General features: G+C 54.3%; 3 protein-coding genes across 13 annotated transcripts in view; 2 read left to right on the forward strand and 1 right to left on the reverse strand.

The window, feature by feature from the left end:
* FAM83G (family with sequence similarity 83 member G) overlaps positions 1-2,955 on the forward strand; it is a 31,057-nt gene extending 28,102 nt beyond the window's left edge. Inside the window, exon 6 of the mRNA XM_059147183.1 lies at positions 57-2,955. Within this exon, the coding sequence (XP_059003166.1) occupies positions 57-464 (408 nt within the window). The 3' untranslated portion in view covers positions 465-2,955. The remainder of the gene's footprint in view (positions 1-56) is intronic.
* The window catches only part of SLC5A10 (solute carrier family 5 member 10), a 58,895-nt gene extending 44,137 nt beyond the window's left edge, over positions 1-14,758 (reverse strand). Inside the window, exons 1-9 of one of the 2 annotated variants that reach the window (XM_059147184.1) lie at positions 14,600-14,758; positions 9,737-9,808; positions 9,420-9,524; positions 8,994-9,053; positions 8,393-8,497; positions 8,240-8,284; positions 2,623-2,728; positions 2,326-2,406; positions 629-834 (exon numbers count right to left, since the gene is read on the reverse strand). In XM_059147184.1, the coding sequence (XP_059003167.1) occupies positions 629-834; positions 2,326-2,406; positions 2,623-2,728; positions 8,240-8,284; positions 8,393-8,497; positions 8,994-9,053; positions 9,420-9,524; positions 9,737-9,808; positions 14,600-14,713 (894 nt within the window). In that variant the 5' untranslated portion in view covers positions 14,714-14,758. The remainder of the gene's footprint in view (positions 1-628; positions 835-2,325; positions 2,407-2,622; positions 2,729-8,239; positions 8,285-8,392; positions 8,498-8,993; positions 9,054-9,419; positions 9,525-9,736; positions 9,809-14,599) is intronic. The other variant, XM_059147185.1, reaches the window with a different exon arrangement.
* On the forward strand, positions 12,564-19,866 carry LOC131815512 (uncharacterized). Of its 10 annotated transcripts, XR_009347762.1 has the most exons (5): positions 12,564-12,998; positions 13,126-13,588; positions 13,776-13,929; positions 14,244-14,762; positions 17,001-19,866. XR_009347762.1 is itself a non-coding variant. In XM_059147192.1 (4 exons), exons 1-4 carry the CDS (start codon positions 12,955-12,957, stop codon positions 14,202-14,204), a joined length of 591 nt encoding a protein of 196 aa, XP_059003175.1. In that variant the 5' UTR covers positions 12,564-12,954; the 3' UTR covers positions 14,205-14,233. The 10 variants fall into 10 exon arrangements, 4 of the variants coding, with proteins under 4 accessions (XP_059003175.1, XP_059003173.1, XP_059003174.1 ...); XM_059147192.1 differs by lacking the exons at positions 14,244-14,762; positions 17,001-19,866 and adding an exon at positions 14,146-14,233 and having other exon boundaries at positions 13,252-13,588; positions 13,779-13,929; XM_059147190.1 differs by lacking the exon at positions 14,244-14,762 and having other exon boundaries at positions 12,571-12,998; positions 13,252-13,588; positions 13,779-13,920.

Consider the following 19,866-nt stretch of genomic DNA (forward strand, 5'->3'; position numbering starts at 1 on the left):
GCGTCATGCCCCCAGCCCTAGGGGTCTCCTCACTGTCTCTGCTCTTTTTCTCCTAGGGCCAGCCCATCCCCCACTATAGGGTCCCTGCCTCAGGGACCAGAGAGAAAGATGGCTTCCTGCGGCCGATGAGGACCTCGGGATCCCTGCGGTACCGCCCTGCTGCTGATGGCGCCCAGAGCTCTACCAGGAAAGCGGGCCCGGCCACAACAAGCCCATACTCCTGGCAGATCAAGGGGGGCCCCATGCCCCGCACCCTGGCCGATCCCGGGACCCCAAGGTCGGCCCGAAATGCCAGCTCCCAGGCTGATGGCAGGGTCCCTGAGGAGCAGCCAAGCCCTTTTGGAATCTCGTACTCCAAACTGTCCCAGTCCAAGCACCTGAAGGCCAGGACGGGCAGTGGCCAGTGGGGCTCCTCTGATTCAAAACGGAGGGCTCAGGCCCCGCGGGACCGCAAGGACCCCTAGCACCTGGTCCCTGGGCCTGGAGCTGTGCAGTCCAAGGCCTCTGCCCCAGCCCAGACTCACCAAGCAGGTATCCGTGGGGCTTTGCCAGGGCCAGGCTGCTGGGCCGCCTGGACCCTCCAGAGACCAGCCCAGAAGGCAGGAGGGTGGACTGGATTGACACTCACCTGATCTGTGCACCAGTACCAGGTGGCCATGATGGTCAGACCAAAGGTCATTCCCGTCCATGGGAGGTCCCCCGTGTAGGGGTCTCGAAACATGTGCATGGCGTCTGCCCGTGGCAGGTGGCAGGTGGTGTTGGCGATGGTCCGGGATGGGATGGCCTGGGCATAGGCTGCCTCCAGCTGCTCATACCCACCGATCTGGTCAAAAGCTAGAGGGATCAGGGCAGGACAGGGACGGGTTGGTGGCTGGGGGCCCTGACTCCAGGCCCCCACTTCCCAAGGCATCAAACATGACTTTTTCCCATTCACCTTTCCCGGTGTCTGGAAAGTTATGGAGGGTAGAGGGTTTAAAAAACAAAAACAAAAAACAGGGGAATTCAAATGACTGTTTTATTTGTATTTAATGTAAGATTATTAAATAAGCATTTTGCACGTGGACACCCCAGTGTCCTCTTGGCCCCTGGATGCTCGTTGGCCTCGGGCGAGGGGTTCTCTGACAAGCTTCAGACTGTGGACTCAAGGGAACGAAAGTATTTTTTCTTGGCATTCGAGGACCTTCCCAAGGAGTCTGAAGTGTTAAAGTCCTGACCTGGGGCTTCTGAAGGATATGATTTTGCAGAGCTGAGGAGGCCCGGCAGTCATGTAGCACTGAGAACAGAACGAGTCCCAGAGGGGACAGGGGACTGACCAGGGCCCTGTGGCCAGCCAGCTGGGTCTCGGGCCACAAGTCATTTCCTGGAGACCAGACCACTTTCACTCCCCCACTGTTCCCGTCTACCTCAGGGTCAAGGGCCCCATGTGGCCACACCCCAACCCATCGGTGGCTTCTTCTGTGTCTGCAGTCACTCCCCCCATTTCCAGCCTGGGCCTGGCCGCCAGGCTCCCTCTCCCGCAGGGGTTCCAGGGACGTGGGCCCCTGGCCTGGAAGGAGGCAGACACACAGAAGTCTAAACACAAGACTGTCTCATCCACCTGCTCTATGCCCCTCTCCCCCTGCCTTTCCCAAGCTGGAAGCCTGCTGCCTGGACCTTGGCCCCCGGCTCACTGCCGCCTGGAGCCCAGGCACGGGCGGGTCCTCAGAGCAGATGCACAAGCGCTATCCTAACGTCGGAAATTGCCGGGCCACGGGATCCTCCAGTCCAAGTCTGGATGAGGCTTGAAAGACCTCTGTTTGCCCCTGTGGGTAATCCTTCCGGCTTGGATTGCAAAGGTACAGGGAGGTCACTACCTAGCAGGGCAGACCTGCAAGCTTCGTCCACATTCTCAGACAGGATCCCTGACCTGTCTGCACCCTCTTCCCTCCTCCCCTGCCCCGGCCAGCGGCGGTAGCTGCGCTTCTCTGGATTACGCACGTGATGATATGAACATTTGGCACAGAGGCCCAGGCTGCTTTGTGGTTTCCTGATGGTGTGCATGGCTGCCCTCGGCCCCCTGCTCACCATCAAGCCCCAAGCCAGCCCAGGGTGGGTGACACTCTGAGCTAGGCAGTGGAGGTGGGAAGGGGGCAGGCAGCCAGGGTCACCCAGGGGAGGTTGTTGCAGGGGCGGAGGTTGGGGGAAGGGTGCCGACTGTCCGGGGGGGCTTGAGCTCATGAGCACCCCCCCCCCAAGCGCTGGCACCTGGGTCCCAGCACGGCAGCCCCGGAGCACCGTCTGCTGCCACAGCCCTCCCCACTCAGCCCCCAGCCCGCAGCCTCTCACCTTTGACAGTCAGGATGATAGCCCCCACCACCATGATGAGTGTTTGCAGGGCATCTGTGTAGATCACAGCAGCCAGACCTCCTGCGGGTAGAAATGGGGCAGCTCAAGGGAGGAGGGATGGCTGTTCCAGGGTATGTGTCCCCCGCCCTTCACAGGTGGGCCTGCAGAGCCAGCTCTCGGTGGGGAGGGGGGCCCTGCCTCGTGCTCGTGCCCCGGCTGGCTGGTGGTCTGGCTGGTGGTTGAGTCCCCTGTCTCCAGGCCCTCCCCACGCCCCCACTCCTGGCCGGGGCACCGTACCTGCGATGGTGTACAGGGCCGTGATGGCAAGCATGAGGATGGTGGAGAGGTAGAAGTTCCAGCCCAGACAGATGTGCACAAAGAGCGCCCCTGCATACAGGTCAATCTGGGGAATAGGAAAGGAACTGTGCGGACGCTCGAGGGGACTGCGGGAGCCTGGGCACTACTTGCGTGACGTGTGGCCCCAGTGCCCCGTGAACAAGGTGGGAGAGACACCCCACCCCCACTCCTGCACCCCCGTGAGGTGGGGCGAGGTCCTGGGTGTGGACCAGCGGTGTGCAGGGAATGTTGCTAATGTTAATAAAGTCCTAAGTGGCCCCTGTCCACCGAGGAGCAGTGTTGTCATTGAGTCTGGCCCCCCTGCCATGGGATGTGGAGGAGGAATCCAGGAGGGCTTCCTGAGGGAGGCGCAAGAAGACGAATGGGCCTCAGGAAATGGGTCTCCAGGCCAGTATCCATCTATGTGTGGCCCCTAATCTCTGCTCCCCATTAGCCAGGGAGCCCTGGAAAAAGACCAGATGTGTTCTGGGGGGCAGGCTGGGGAACAGGCTGGCAGTCTTGCTTACGGCCCTCCGGTGGGGTTGGACCCAAGGCCAGGGCCATGTGTCACGCCGAGGCTGGTCCCAGGGGCTGGACTGGACCCAGCTGCTATCATCCCGGACCCCAGGCGGCATGGGGGGCCAGAGTCCTCTTCCTGGGGTAAGCCTTACAACCCTCATTCCACCCCTCAGCCCCGCCTGTCCTGTGGGACAGGACTCCGTCCTGTGGGACCTAGGGACCTGACAAGGGGCTCCACCGTGCTGAATTTCCTGACCTGCCATTCTGGGCCTAATCAGTAGAGAGCACATGACCTGAAATACAGTCTTTGGGGCCAACGGGCTCCTGACTAAGGCTGGGCAAGGCAGTGGGTCAGCAGAGCCCGTGTGGGGGGGGGACCACTCAGCATGAGGCCCAGGGGGCACAGGCCCCTTCGAACTACCGCAGTGCCTGGCCCACCATAGGTCTGACGAGCACTGCCCAGTCGGCTTGTGAACCCTCTTATTCCCCCAGACCCTGAGCCCTAAGGACACAGAGCCTGCAGAAGTTGGGTCTTATTCCAAAGCCTGGGTTCCCTGCACTTCTACTCTCTCTTGGAGAGATCAGCCAGTGCGGACTCTGACACGGTGCTTTCAGGAGAACAGTGGACCCCACTCTGGCTGCTGGTGTTGGTGTGAAAGTGTGAGTGTGTGCGTGTATGTGTGCGTGCGTGCGTGTTGGGCAGAGTGTGTCTACTTCCAGCCCAGGCAGAGAAGCCCAGGGTTGTGAACGTCAGAGCAGGAAGGACTCCTCAAGCCCTCTGCCCCATCAGACCAGAGGAGAAACTGAGGCCTGGGGAAGGGAGGGACTTCCTGAGGCCAGGCCTTGACAAGTATCCGATATTGGAGTTCTCAGGAGAAGAGGGACAGGAAATCTCTAGAAAGCAGCAGCACCTCCTCGTGCCTGCTCAGTCCTCCAGCCAGCACTCAGGACCCCTCTCTGGACCCAGGCTGTCCTCAGAGAAGAGCCCCGAGCTCTGGCCTTCAGGCCCCAAGCATCTATCTCTCTCAGCCCAGGTGACTCTGGTCACCCCGGCCTGGCCATCATACCACACACTTTGCTGCCCCTGGGCCTTGGCTGACCAGGTCCCTGTGCTCTGGGCAGCCCCATGTACGTGCCCCATGTTCCAGAACTGTCTTCCAGTACTGCTCCCCTAACCTCTCCCCAGGGACTTGCTTCCATGGCAGTAGGCCCCAAGGCCTACTTGGACCAGTGTCCGGAGCAGCAACAGGCAGAGGTGTGGACCTGGGACTTGGCTGCTGTCCTCCCTCCGGGACCCCACAGAGCGAGAAGTCAAGATTTGCTGCTGCAGTGCCTATCAGATTGTCTGTAGGCTCCCGGGGAGTTGCAGCGAGGAACTTTCCATGGCACCCAGCCCAGTCTGACCTCTCCTGCAGCCCGAGCTCCATCTTCTGTGGGCCCAAGAGAGCCACACCCGGGTACAAGCTAAGAGCCCTAAACCCAGAGCCGCATGGGCTGGGTCTGTGTCCCTCCCTGTTCGTCTGGGTCCTGGTCCTCCATGAGCAGGTCATGAAGCCTCCGGAGCCTCGGTGGCCCTTATCTGGAAAATGGGGAAGCAGGAGACAGGGCACGGCTGCAGGCCCAGCTTCCTCCATCCCTCCACAGAGACGAGCCCTCAGGGAAGTTAGGGGAAGGGCGGGCAGGACCTCCAAGGGAGCTTGCCCTGCCCCAAACCTTGCCCATCTCCCTCGAGGCTATCATTGTCCCTTCAGGGCTCCAGAAAGTTCTCACCTTTGCCACATTCCCTGCACCCGACCCACTGGCCAGTGCTCTCTCCAAATTACTCCCGCGCGTGCACTGTCCCCACCCTCTGCCCCCTCCCTCCGGAAGCCCCTCACGGGCCCCTCCCACACTCAGCTTGCCCAAAGACAAATCAAGTTCTCTGCATTTCCACAGCACATAGTACCAAAAATCCATCCAGCCAGCCCCAGAGGCCCTGTGCCACCCGTCAGGCAGCCCCGTCCAGTCCCCTTCCTCACTCATCCCTCCCCGGGCTCAGCAGCTCCCTGCCCTCCAGCCTCACCCCTTCCTTCTGCCGCTGCAGACCTGGCATTTTCAACGCAGACCCCTCTCTCCAAAGGGAACCTGACCTCTGCTCCTGCTCTCCTTGTTCTAGAATTTGGCCCCGCCTTTGCGTCTTAACTACACTTCGCTGTTACGAGTATATTGGCCTGTGTACTGATCTGTGGAGAACATTAAGCCCCTTGTAAGGAATGTGTCCATCACCCAGGGCTCACACAGGGCCTGGCGCACAGTAGGGGCTCAAATAGCTACATTTACATATGTGCACGGGCGGTGGGCACAGCAGAGTCCCCAGACCAAATCCAGTCACAGGCCTCGGTACTGTGTTTCCAGCAGCAAAGGTGAGGGATAGGCATATGTCCTGCAAAGCCCAAAAGACTCACTTTCTGGGTCTTCACGGAAAGAATTAGCTGGCCCCTGGCATATCCCTTCCTTCAGTCCCATGAGGTATGCCAGTCACCTAGAAGCGCCAGAGAATCAGGAATGAGCAGAGAGAAGAAACGGGGGAGACAGACAATAGACATTCTAAGTAAATTATTCAGCATACCGGAAGACAGTCCGACTATGAAAAAGAGGGAAAGCAGGTAGGGGCAGGCATCACTGAGAAGGTGAAATGAAAAGAGTCGACAGAGATGAAGATGCGAGCCATGTAGATATCCAGGGGAAGAAGGTTCCAGGCAGAGAACACAGCAAATGCAAAGGCCCGGGGGCAGGATCACGCCTTGTGTGTTCATGGATGTGCAAGGAGGCCAGGGTGGTTGGAATGATGTAGTGTGACAGGAGAGGGACAGGACAGGCGCATGAGGCAGCAGGGGCCCCATCTTGGGGGATCTTGGAGGCCACTGCCGGCCTTCACTCCCGCTGGCCTAGGGTATTGTGCCATGTTTCTCTATTGGCCAGAGGTTGAATGACTAGCCCAGAGCCATACAGTGATGGGTTCTGTGGCCCCTGACCCCATCTGAGAGTCAGGGTGGTGGTCTGAGGGATGGGAGCAAGTGAGCCCTGTGGTCTCTGACCAGACAGACTGCAGCTGGGGCGGGTGCTGAACGTGCAGACAACTGGGGCATTTCCAGGGCTCGGCCCGGCGCAATAAGGGCCTCTGGAAGCCACCTGGGCACGTGCACATCCAACAGTTTCAGCCCAAAGTCATCAGCCAGGGTGGCCCATCCCGCCCAAACCAAGCCAAGGCAGTTAGCATTCCTTCTGCTTCCCCTCTCGGCTTCATCTGGCCACCTGGCCTTGGCGCTAGGGCCCTGGCCTTGACGTTGGTGGACTGCTTTCCATTTTATAGGAGGGTCAGTTGATCCCCATCACGCGTCCAGTCCAGGCTGGCTTCAGCATTGTAGAGCAGAGGTTGGGGCCCCAGGTTGGGAGGCAGAGGCCTGGGTTCTAACTCTGCTCTCCGCCTGATTCACCATGACCTTGAGCAAGTCAAGGTCACTCTCTAGGTCTCAATTGTCTCATCTGTAAACTCGGCTTGCAGGGTGAGATCTCTGTTAGGACGTCCCCTCCTAACACTCAGCCCTTGTGGAATCCCACCCAGGCCACCCCCTTGAAGCTTGCCCTGAGCGACATGGGACCTCACAGCCGATCAGTAACAGCACGAAGCTGGATGGGGGGGTGCGGTAAGAGACCACCCGTGTCCACAGGTTGGCCCCACAGGGCCCCACTAGGCACTCCCCCTTCTCGCTCCTCCCCCCTCCAGTCCACCCACTGGTAGGCGTCAGAGCCAGTGGTGCAAAGCTGACTTTGTCGGTCCCCGGCTTCGAGCCCCCAGGGTCCTTGGGTCCTTTGGCTCCTGGCAATCTCCCGCTGCAGCCCTTGAGGTCGGGACTGGGAAGCTAGCAGCCCAAGAGCCAAATGCGGCACCAGGTCTGCTCTGTGTGAATCCGGGAGCATGACCGTCTCTGGTTTGCCCAGTCCCCACCACTCCCCAGGTCTTCACACTGTCTCCTCTCTGGTCCCAGAAGAGTCTGACTTAGAGACACCTAGAATGCAGGCCTCTGGACCCGGACTGTCTCCTGGACACATCCTCCACCGCCCACCCATCTCTCTCTTTGGCCTCTGTTCCCCTCCCCCGTCAGTGTCCCTTTCCCCGTTAGAGCCCAACCTAACAGCCCCTGCTTGGGTGTGTGTGTGATTCCCTGTGTATTCACCTGCCTCCTGCCATACCCAGAGCCTGGAGGGCCCAGGCCAGGTCTGCCTGATTTCTGTGGCTCTGGCTTCCAGGAGGCGGCTGGGACGGAGCAGGAGCTGGGGGGCCTCCCTGACCACTTTCCTCTACCCCACCTGCCAGCCCCACCCCCTCACAGACGCCGTGAGAGGCAGGCACAGCCAGCCCTCTTTACGAACAAGCAGACGGAGGCTCGTGTTCTTGTCTGGTTGCCTCCAGCCAGAAGCAGACTGATGTAGGACTCGGGCCCTGGTCCCCACTTCCCCAGTCCTTCCAGAAACGGGCTGAAGGAGGCTGTATGGCTTCGGGGGTCAAGGGCAGAGTGCCCCTGGACTCAGGAGTGAGAGCCAGAAGACATGGCATTACCATGAAGTCACCAGGAAGCTTGGGACAAGTTAGTTCCCCGCCCTGGGCCTCAGTTTCCCTTTCTGTGAAATCAGGGGCTCAGAGAAGGGGAGCCCTAGTAAGGGAGCCTGGATGGACATTTGAGGGGTGTGTTCTGCTCTTACCCTACCGGGGGGACCAAGTCCAGGCTCCCAAGGGAAAGCGGCCAGGAGTGCCCACAAGGGCAGCTCCACAACCTGAGGAGCTGACCAGCCGCAGGAGGGCTCCCTGCAGCTTCTGAACCAGAGACCGCAGGGGCTCTCAGCGCCCCCTCGTGGTCAGTCCTGGCTCATCTTCTTGCTGACCCCCGCCCCCACCGGTGACCACCCTCCTATCTCTGCCTGGAGCAAAGCAGGAATCAGGAGGCCTGCTTTGCCCCCAACACTGCCAGCTCCCCCAACCAACATTCTGGAAGCCCTAGTCCAGCTATTCCAGGCTTACTTTGTGGGCAAGTCCTTGTCCCTCTCTGGGTCTCAGTTTCCCCAGCTGTTGAACAAGAGACAGATGAGAGGATGTCAGGTCTGAGGGGCCCCTGGAGCAGGGATGATTCCAGGCTGTGCTGGCTGGACGCCAGAAGCGGGGGGTGCAGCTCACCGATATCTTGGTGAAGACGGAGAGCATCAGGGACAGGACAGACAGGTACATGCGAATCCGCTGGCCTCCGTAGCGCTTCTGAATGTATTCCGGCATGGTGACAATCTGGCGGAGACACAGGGGCAGGGGCTAGGTACTCCTCTGAGATCCCACCCAGAGCTGCTCAAGGACATGGCCAGGCCCACTCATTACCGCCCCAGCACCTGGGACTGGACTAGGGACAGAGAGACAAGCTTGGAGGGGCTGTGGCGATGCATCTGAATGAACTATTGGCACAGCTGGGTGGGGAAGGCGGCCGTGACGGACGGAGAGAGAGTCAGCAAGTGGTAGCCACGGAGGCAGGGACCACCCAGTTGGGGCTGCGGGAGTGGGCAGTCGGGGATGGTGTCGCCCAGCGCTGTCACCCAGCTGTGCGGCCTAGCGGTGTCTCGCCCATGTGCTCAAGTAGTCAGAGCTTCCTTGCCCAGATACAGCAAGCTGGGGAGTAGAAACCGGCAGGCAAAGCCCCCCAGGCTGAGGTCCTCAGGGACCTGTCTGCATGAGTTGGTAGGCACGTCATTTGAACTAACAGCCCAGCCCTGAGAGCGGCGAGTGGACTCACCTCCGAGGAGATGTAGATGGGCACGAATACCCACGCCAGAGCCAGCAGCACATACGTGGCCTGAGGGGGACAGAGGCAGGGTGAGGACAGCAGGTGCAACTCTCCCCTGAGTCCTGCTCTAGAGACGTAGCCAGGACCAGCGGTCTGGAGGCCTGGCTTGCCAGGAGAACCTGATATGGCCTCGTTCCCTCTCTGTGTGCCTGTACACTGATGGCCCCAGGCCAAGACTAACAGCTCCCCTCCTATCCAGTTGGCATTCTGAAGACCAACCTTTCCCTGGAACTCCACCCGTCTAGACATTGGCCGCCCGGAGTTCCTGGGGGCTGCCCTCTGGGCCAAGGGCAAACTCCAGTGGAGGCCTATCCACCGCATTTTAGGGTGCCAATCCCTCTCCCCACCCCCCACCCCTGCCCATCGGCAGCTCACATTCCACTCGAAGCCCGCCACAGCCAGGCCCCCAGCCGCCCCCGAGCCCGCCAGTCCGATAAAGAGGCCTGAGCCCTCGCTGCTGGCGAAGAGAGAGGCTCCAATCTGGAGGACAGAGAGGAAAAGGAATCAGCTTCGGGCCCTCCCTACCAGCCTCCAAAACCCCCACACTTTGCACAATTCCCAGCACCGCATCCTGACACTCCCAGCTTGGGGTCCCCCTGCCAGCCTCAACCTGTCCCCTCAGTGCCTGCCTGGGGCATCCCTCATCCCCCACACCCTGAAAGGAGGGGCTGGGGGCGTCGGAGTGCACTCACCGGCCACCAGGTCATGTCCCGGCCCGCTAGGAAGTAGCCTCTCACCGTGTTCCTGCTGGCCCGGCATGAGGACTGTAAGAACAGAGGCGGACATTGGAGCCTGGCACACACTGGAGAGAATGTAAAATGGGGCCGTCGTGGCAGAAAACAGCCTGTGGGCCCTCCCAAAGACTTCCACGTTCACGTTCAACATTCACCTCCTTAGCGTGATGACCCAGCATTGCACTCCAACATCTGAGAGAACTGAAAACTGGGTTCACACAAAACTGGTCCCTGGATGTTCAGAGTAGCCCAAAGGGGGATAGGCCCAGATGCCCCCACAAAATGGGGTCTAGCCGCACAATGAAATATTCCCCAGCCACAGGGTGGAATGAGCTTCTGACACCTGCTATGACATGGACGGCCCTCGGGAACTTTCTGCTAAGTAAAAGGATTCAGACACAAAAGGCCACACACGGTAGGATTCCACAGGTAGGAAACGTCCAGAACAGGGGAATCCTTAAAGGCAAAGGGCACAGCAGGGGTTTCCAGGGCTGGGGAATGATAGGTATGGGGTTTCTTTTGGGGTGATGAAAAAGTCTTGGAACCACATAAAGGTAATGGTTACACAGCACTGTGATTGTACAAAATGCCAGCGAATTATATATTTTAACATGGTTTACGTCGCCTCCGTATCCAACGTGGGGCTTGAACTCATGACCCTGAGATCGAGAGTTGCATGTTCTACTGACTGAGCCAGCCGGGCGCCCCAAGCAGAGATTTTTGCGTCTTGGTAAGGACTTTGAGCCCAGGATTCTGAGAACCCTTTGGCCCTTGATTTCTTCTAATATTTTAAAGATTTTATTTATTTATTTGACAGAGAAGGATCACCAGTAGGCAGAGAGGCAGGCAGAGAGAGAGGGGGAAGCAGACTTCCTGCTGAGCAGAGAGCCCGATTCGGGACCCTGGGATCATGACCTGAGCCAAAGGCAGAGGCTTTAACCCACTGAGCCACCCAGGCGCCCCAAGATTTTTTTTTTTTTTTTTTTTGAGAGAATGGTGTGGGGAGAGGGGCAGAGGCAGAGGGAGAGAGAGAATCCCAAGCAGATTCCCTGCTGAGCATGCAGCCCGACTCAGGGTTTGAGTCCACGACCCTGAGATCACGACCCGAGCCAAAATCAAGAGCCAGGCTCTTAACCAACTGAGCCACCCAAGCACCCCTCTTAACTTCTAGTATTTTCATCTCTGATACATTTCCAAGAATTATCAGTCAAGGATTCTTGCATACCTTTTGTTTGGAGCATGGAATTTTGTGCTCTGTAATATAATTTTAAATATCTGAAATCAGGGCAGCTGAGTGGCTCAGTCGTTAAGCGTCTGCCTTCGGCTCAGCTCATGATTCCAGGGTCCTGGGATCAAGCTCTACATCAGGCTCCCTGCTAGGCAGGAAGCCTGCTTCTCCCTCTCCCACTCCCCCTGCTTGTGTTCCCTCTCTCGCTGTGTCTCTCTGTCAGATAAATAAATAAAATCTTTTTTAAAAAAAAACCTGAAATCAGAATGCTTGGGAACGAATCCTGGCTCCTCTGCTTCCTGGCCGTGTGACCTTGGGCAAGTTACTTCACTGATGGGCCTTGGTTTCCTCACCCACAATGTGGGCCCTAATAAAAGTTCTTCCCTCACAGGCTTCTGTGGGGTTTAATGAGTTAATAGGAGTAACACTCTGACGATGGTGCCTGGTACCTAGTAAGTGTCTGATGAGTGGTTTTATGGATTTTTCAAGGCCTCACTTAGTGCTGTCTGGACAGGAGAAAATGAAAAGATGTGAACTCGAGAAAAGGAGAAGTATGAAAAGAAGGACCCAGCAGCTGTATTTAGATCTGTTATTTTGCATTCCTTTTTCACAACATACATATCCTAATGGAAGACTGGATCACATGATCTCAATCAATACACAGGCCTCCTTCTACCTGATTTTAACCTCATACACACACAAACATACACACCGTCATATTTAAGATGATTTGTCTGAATTGTCTGGATCTGTCATCCAAAGCTTTTGATATGGGCCCTGCTTGCCTCTCCTGCCTGAGCTTCCATTACTTTCTTTGAGCTGTGACCTGGCCCCATTGAATGCAGTACTATCTAAAGGCTCTCATGGCTTTGGCCAGGATGGCCACATCCAGCAGTGTAGGCTGTGCACTGTGCAACTTCCAGAGCAGCTCTGTTCTTGCCCTGTGATTTTTCCTAACATGTTTTCTCATCTTTCAAGGATATGGTGGGCATTTCAGTTGCCTCCTTCTTGCCTTTCTCTTTCCTTAAGGGGTCTCATTTTTCTAAGCAATTAGCTTGAGTGGTCCCAACCCAGTCTCCCACTCCAGGAGTCCTGACTCACCTAAAGCCACAGACCCTATCACATTCTTTAGCTGTCACACCTGATTCAGGGCAGCTGTGGACTGCTCCTGGCCTCCCAGGAGGTAGAGGAGGAAGCTGGAGCTCTGGGGATACTGGCAGCCATGTGTACCTAGTTAATATTCACCGAGGGCCCCACAGCCATAGAGTTGGTTCCCAGTGCTTAACCTGTATGAAGTGTTTAGTCCCATGAAGTAGGAACTATGATCATCCCCATATTACCAATGAGGAAACCAAGGCTTCCACAGCTAAAAGTGGCTAGTAAGTGATTTGAACCCAGGCTGAGCAGAGGCTGGGCATCTCTCCTCCATGTGGGACACTGGGCTCAGGACAATGCCACACGCAGGTGGAAGCTGTGAAAGTCAATGTGAAATGCACCATAGCCTTGTTGATACTGTGAGCCCCTGGATCCAACTGTGCCTGAAGCCTTATCTATCGTCGGACTTTCCAAGATGGATATCCTTACATTTCCTTCATTGTTCAAGCTCTTCTGATCTAGGTTTTCTGTCACTGGTTAACAGATACCTTAATAGGTGCAAAGGCTCAGCGCAAGGTCCTTTGTCCAGGAACATTTCTTTAAAGGCCCTCCCCGGGCTCTCCTAACCCTACTGTCAGAGCACCTCTGCAGGTGCACCTGTCCAACCCAGCTTGTCCTGTCTGCATTTGGGTGATGAGCGCCTGCATCTGATCACTGTGCGATCCAGCTCCAGCACACTCACTCCTCGTCTAGCTCTGTTCTTTGCTGCCGACACTCACAGCCGTCTGGCCAGCAGCACCAGGCTGGGCCCGCATGGCCTGCTTGAGGGCCAGGCCAGAACTTCCACAGCTCCATGGCCACGGCACCAGCCTGCAAGCGAAGGCGAAGCTGGGAGAGGTGAGTTCCAGGCAGCGAGGCAGATGGGCCCCAGTCACCAGACGGCAAAGGGCATCAGGGGCCCCAAACGGTCCCTTAGATGCAGCTTCCAGCTAAATTCCCCACCCCACTCCTCTTCCCTCTTCAGATCCTGCTGACCTCCAGCCCCTGGCTCATCCCGAAAGCCTCCATTGCGGGCGCCCCCTCCTCTGAACTCCCAGCCAGCAACTCTCCCAGAAACAGGATGGCTGACAGCAGAGTTCTACATCCACAGGCCTCCTGTGCTCCTTGGAACCGCCAGGAGCAGTGGGCTGCCTGCATCGCATGGTGTGTTTGAGGAGGCGTGCCCAGAGCGGCAAGGGACTGACTCCAAGGACGCAGAGGGGGGGCCAGCCCTGAGCGGCTTGTGGTCTACGATTCCACCACTGAAGAATCAATTGCAATTACTGCTGCTGCCCGCCCCAGCACCCCTAGCCGCCCCCCCAGCATCAGCACCCCCAGCACCCCTGCAACACCAGGACCACTCACACCCTTCCTACTATTCAACCAAGAGCGGTGGCAAGGTCCGTGCCCCTGTAGGCACCTCAGGTGGGAGAACGCCTCTGACTCAGGTACTCGGGGCTTGGGATGAAGTAGGTGGTGTGTCTGAATTTTAGATCGAGACCCCCAAGGCCCAGAATACTGAGCGACTTCCTAGGAGGTCAGAGCTGGGAATGTGACCAGTCTTCTGCCTGGTCACATTCCCAGTCTTAAACCAGGGCCAGGGAAGAGAAGAAGGGATTCTCATTCTCCCCCCAGTAGATGGAGGCCATCGTGTATCACGGCTCAGAGATGCTGGCCTGGGGACCTCTGGGGACCTCTGGGGACAAGGAGGAGGAATCTGACCTCTGCAAAACCAAAGCTGGCTTTGGTGCTCACCTCCCTCACCAGGAAGGCCTCCAAGGTCTGCATTGTGAGTAGACGGGAGGAACGCCTCCCCTATGTGCAGGGACATGGGGGTCACTGGGTAAGTCCCAGATCCCAAAGCGGTGGGGTTCATCCATAAATGGGGCTGGCTTTTGCCCTGCGGCTGTGGGGGCTGGGCGGTAAGCAGAGGACCCGCCTAGGAGGGGTCTCACTACCGCTGCAGTCTGTGAGGGCCTAAATCATGTCTCTTTCTCATTGAAAGTGAAAGAAACTGGCTTAGGAACTAGGCGAGGAGGGCGGACAACAAGATTTTCAAAATAAAGATCCTCAGGCTCTGTGTGCGCCTCTCCTTCTTTGGAGCCTGACCCAGCAGGTGCGGGGAACAACTGGACAGATGTTCGCCCCTCAAGCCCGTCTGACACGGAGGAGGGATGGAGGCCAGGAAGAGGACATGCTACGCTGGGCCCCCAGCTTGTCAGCCGCACGAAAGCCCAGGGAGCTTCTCCCTAGGCCTGCACGTTAGAGAGGACTTCCTCTTCCACCCCTTGTAGCCTGAGCAGCCGCTGCCCAAAGGCAAAGTGGCTTGGTCAAGGTCTTGGACAAATCCACCCCAGGGCTGGGAGGAGGACCCCAGCGGACTCCAGGTGTGCCTCAACTCAGCCTGGCTCCCACACCCCAGTGCCATCCTGGCCAGCCGCCCACCCCAGGCTTCTCACCCATATGCCCACGGCCACGTTCAGGGCGAAATACAAGGTGATGATAATGATGTCGGTCACGCTCAGCTGCGGCCCGGGAGCGTGGGGGTCGCCGGTGGAGTTGTCCGCCACCATCCTGTGGCAAGCACCGGCTCTGAGCAGGAGGAACTGAGGGCCGAGCCAGGTCAGAAAGGGCTTCCTGGCAGGCAATTAATTGAACATTAAACCGAGCGCGATGGTGGCGTCTCCAGCCCACAAGATGACCGCGTGCCGGGAAACGGCTTTCCAAGTGCAGCGCGGGTGTCCCCCAACCCCCCCACCAGTGGGAAGCCAACCCTGACCTTGAGTGTAGGGGCAGAGCTGGAAGGGGCTTGGAGGAGGGCAGCCTCCCCAAACTCAGAGAAGGTTTGGGAAAAGTAAAGGGAGTTTAGGGGGTGCCTGGCTGGGTTCAGTCGCCGAAGCATGCAACTCCTGATCTCAGGGTCACGAGCTTGACCCCCAAGTTGGGGGCAGAGCCTGCTTTAAATAATAAATAAATAAATAAATAATCATAAATAAAAGGAGATCAGTGCATCCACAGGCAACCAGATTAGTCCCAGAAAGCGCTGTTACCCGAGGTGTGGCTCGCCCCGTATTTCACTTATATAAAAAGCACGAAGGGTTGGGGACAGATGCCTCACCTCTGGGGACACCATGGTGGTGCAGAACCATATCCTATGGCCACTGGGCCATGCGAGGACTGAGGGGGACTTGGAATGGTGACTCTTGAATCATGTGGCTTACTTCCCACCACAACAGTCCAGCCCCAGAACAGGTTGCCAAATGTTTTGCGTCCTTTTTCTTTCTTTTTTTTTTTTAAGATTTTATTTATTTATTTGACAGACAGAGATCATAAGAAGGCAGAGAGGCAGGCAGAGAGAGAGGAGGAAGCAGGCTCCCTGCCCAGCAGATAGCCCATTGCGGGGCTCGATCCCAGGATCCCGGGATCATGACCCGAGCCGAAGGCAGAGGCTTTAATCCACTGAGCCACCCAGGCGCCCCTCTGCTTCCTTTTTCTAGCCCAGCTGAAACTATCCCAACCCCCTCATTTGACCCTCTGTTCAGGTCCCCGTGGTCTCCTCAGGACGTCCGCAGATGGACAAGTCTAGCAGGTGCCTGCCAGGAACCGAGGACGGTGCTTGGGCTTTCTGCCTGCTGTCCCATTTGGGGCTCCCTCAGGGTGGGTGGTAGCATATCACGGCCGAGGAATGGAGGCCAGGAGGCTCAGCTGTCTGTCGTCTGGCCATGGGAGGGGCAGAGCTGGGAATCAGATCCAGATTTGACCCCGGATGTCCCCGTTGGTGACAGTGATGGCCCTGGTTCCATTGGAAGCCAGAGAGTCTTAGATGCGTCCTCACTAAGGAAACCATTCTGCAGAGCCTGGTGGATGTCTCCGATGTGGCCCGTGGCTTTGCACAGCGTTTGGAGTTTAACAGGGTCACGCCGCTTTTCCAGAAGGTGTTAATGAGTGAGCAGCACCTCTGGGAACACACTGACCCGCAAAACCCAACTGTGCCTGTTACTCGGTAACCCAAGGTAGACTGTTTAAAGATTACATGCAAAACGAGACAGAGAAGAACAATTAATTCAGTTTCTAGTCAATTCAGGCAGGCTCAGACCGCCCCCTCCCCAACTACACTCATCTCCGGACAACTAGCCTCGCTGAAGGTGCTCACTTTCCAAGCCATTGCTTGAAGCATGTCGTGAAACAAAAGATTATTTGAGGGGTGCCTGGGTGGCTCAGTTGGTTGAGCGGCTGCCTTCGGCTCAGGTCAAGATCCCAGGGTCCTGGGATCGAGCCCCACATCAGGCTCCCTGCTCAGCAGAGAGCCTGCTTCTCCCTCTCCCTCTGCCTGCTGCTCTGCCTACTTGTGGTCTCGCTGCATCTTTCTAATAAATAATAAAATCTTTAAAAAATCATTTAATAGGGTGCCTGGGTGGCTCAGTGGGTTAAGCCGCTGCCTTCGGCTCAGGTCATGATCTCAGGGTCCTGGGATCAAGTCCCGAATCGGGCTTTCTGCTCGGTGGGGAGCCTGCTTCCCTCTCTCTTTCTGCCTGCCTCTCTGTCTACTTGTGATCTCTGTCAAATAAACAAATAAAATCTTTAAAAAAATCATTTAATACAAGTCGGAAGGACCCAGCTGGAGACGATCAGAGTTTATTAATCCAGTCTCGTAGGGATAAAGTGGTCCCCTCACATCTCAGAAGAAAACAAACCATTAGGGATAAATGCCCCCACCCCGACTTCTGATACAAATTCTGGGGAAAAGAAGTCAGGAGGAGTGGGCAGGTGGGACAGGGAGAGGGTGGCAGTGAAGGGTGTGAGAAATTCCACACTTAAGCCCAATCACTTTCCATATTCCCACCCTCTGCTATCCAACAGGACCACACTCGGATCAAACTCTGATGGCCCAGCGCACCCAGGACAGGAATGACAGGACCTGCCCAGCCAGGAAGCCAGCCAAATCACACCTCACAAGCTGCATCTATCCCAAGAGGGAGCCCCCCATGTCATGTTTCCCAACACCACTGCTGATGCCAAATGTGTGGGGTTTCTCCCACACACACCAATGAACTCTCCATCTCTCTAGAGGCCAACTGGGTGTCCTCCCATCTGACTCAATTCTGTCACTAACGACCTGAGTTAGCACAGATCCCATAGTTTAAACACTTAGTCTGACCAAACTGCCCCCCTTTACACAGCAGGTGCAATCTTAGGCCTCCTTGTACTTTGGACTGACCATCTAGAGGTGCTGGAAGTTTCCATGATCCCCTTCTCAGATTCATAATTTGCCAGATGGCTCCCAGAGCTCAGGGAAACTGATCAGTAACAGTATATGATACAGATTGTTGTACAGGATACAGATGAACAGCCAGAGGATCAAAAAAGAAATAAAAAAAGTAAAACAAAAACTTAGTTTTTAATTGATCTGATAACAATGTGTTCAAAATAGTAATAGCAACAACGTATTTGGTATGTGTGTGCTTGTGTATAAATGAAATGAATAATAGCAATGATATAAGGACAGGAAAGAAGTGTGATTATTTTTTTAAAAGGTAATCACACTATTTGTGACAGTGCACTTTTATTTGAAAGTGGACTTGGATCAGTGATAAAGTCTTTCATCTCCTCGGTTAATTCCTAAGTATTTTATTCTTTTTGATGCTATTGTAAATGGGATCATTTTTTCCATTTCCCCTTCAGGTTGTCCATTGTTAGTGCTTAGAAATGCAATTGATGATTCCATGTTGACTTTGTATCCTACTGTTTTCCTAAATTCATTTCTTAGTTCTAACAGATGGTGTGTGTGTTTGTGTATGTGTGTGTGTGTGTAATCTTCAGGGGTTTTCTAAGATCACATCAGCTGTAAACAGATAATTTTATTTCTTCCTTTCCAGTTTCAATGTCATTCATTCATTCATTCATTCATTCATTCATTCATTCATTTTCTTGCTTTGGTTAGACTTTCCAGCACTACATTGAACAGAAGTCATGAAGGAAGGCATCCTTGCCTTGGCATTAATCTCAGAAAAAAAGCTTTCTCTCTTTCACCGTTGAGTATGATGGTCACTGTGGATTTTTCATCCATGGCTTTCAATTATGTTATGGTAGTTTCCTTCTAGTATTCCTAATTTTATGAGTGTTTTTATCATAAAAAGTTACAATTTCTTGAAACACATTTTCTGCAATGAGACGATCATGTAGTTATTCCTCTTCATTCTGTTAATATGGTGTATTACACTGACCAGTTTTCATACGTCTAATCGTCTTGCATTCCAGAAATAAATCTGACTTGGTTAAAGCCTATAATCTTTTTAATATATTCCTGAAAATGGTTTTCTAGTATTTTGTTGATGTTTTATTATCAATATTCATAAGGGATATTGATTTATAGGTTTTTTTTTAAAAGATTTTATTTATTTGACAGACAGAGATCACAAGTAAGCAGAGAGGCAGGCAGAGAGAGAGGGGGAAGCAGGCTCCCCGCTGAGCAGAGAGCCCGATGCGGGGTTTGATCCCAGGACCCTGAGATCATGACCTGAGCCGAAGGCAGAGGCTTTAACCCACTGAGCCGCCCAGGCATCCCGATTTATAGTTTTCTTATAGTGTCTTTGGCTTTGTTATCAGGGTAAGTCCACCTCATAGAATGAGTTAGAAATTATTCTTTCCTCTTACGTTTTTTGGGGAAAGTTGGAAAAATACTGGTGTTACCGTTTTTTATTATTTTTTGAGTAATCTCTGCACCCAACATGGGGCTCGAACTTAAAACTCCAAGATCAAGAGTTGCATGCTCCGCTGACTGAGCCAGCCAGATGCCTTACTTCTTTGAATGTTGCGGAGAATTCACCAGTGAAACCATCAGATCCTGGACTCTTCTCTGTTGGAAGTTGTTTTTTTGTTTGTTTTGTTTTTGTTTTTTTCAATAACTGATATAATTCTATTAGTTATAGGTCTATTCTGATTTTGTATTTCTTTGTGATTTAGTCTTAGTAGGTTTTGTGTTTCTAGGAATTTGTCAATTTCATCTAAATCATCCAATTTGATTGTGTACAATTCCTCATAGTACACTCATAATCCTTCCTGTTTACTTCAAATCAGTAATAATGTCCCCACTTTCTTTTCTGTTTTTAATAATTTGAGGCTTCTCTCTTTTTTCTTAGTCTATTAAAGGTTTGTCAATTTTGATCTTTTCAAAGAGCCAGCTTTTGTTTTGCTGACTTTTCCCTATAATTTTTTATTTTCTGTTTTGCCGATCTCTCCTCTAATCTTTATTATTTCTATCCTTCTGCTAGCTTTGGGTTTAGTTTGTCCTTTTTCTGGTACCTGAAGTTGTAAAGTGAGATTGTTGATTTGAGATCTTTCCCCCTTCCTCCTTCTTTCCCTCCCTCCCTTCCTTTCCATGTAAGAGTTGATAGCTATAAATTTCTCCATTAACACTGATTTTACTGTATCCCTAACATTTGGTATGTTATGTTTTCATTTCTATTCAGCTTTAAGTATTTTCTAACTCCCCTTGTGATTTCTTCTTTGATTAATTGGCTGTTTAAGAATGTGTTGGCTTAATATCCACAAGTGGAGAATGGAAATATCTAATTATTACTGTAAAACTATTTCTTTTAATTGTGTACATTTTTGCTTCATTTATTTTGATAGTCTGTTATTAGGCATGTAAATATTTCTCATTATTATGTCTTCGTGCTGTACTGAACCTGGAACAAATATATACTGTCCTTCATTGTCTTTTGTA

This window comes from Mustela lutreola, chromosome 15, assembly GCF_030435805.1.
Source record: "Mustela lutreola isolate mMusLut2 chromosome 15, mMusLut2.pri, whole genome shotgun sequence".
Classification (NCBI taxonomy): domain Eukaryota; kingdom Metazoa; phylum Chordata; class Mammalia; order Carnivora; family Mustelidae; genus Mustela; species Mustela lutreola.

Excerpts from the sequence above, each read along its gene's own strand:
- LOC131815512 (XM_059147190.1), top strand. The coding sequence starts at position 12,955 with ATGGCCACGGCACCAGCCTGCAAGCGAAGGCGAAGCTGGGAGAG. Across the intron at positions 12,999-13,251 it reads CGAAGGCGAAGCTGGGAGAG|GCCTCCTGTGCTCCTTGGAA; the intron begins GTGAGTTCCAGG and ends CTACATCCACAG. Across the intron at positions 13,589-13,778 it reads GGAGAACGCCTCTGACTCAG|ATGGAGGCCATCGTGTATCA; the intron begins GTACTCGGGGCT and ends TCCCCCCAGTAG.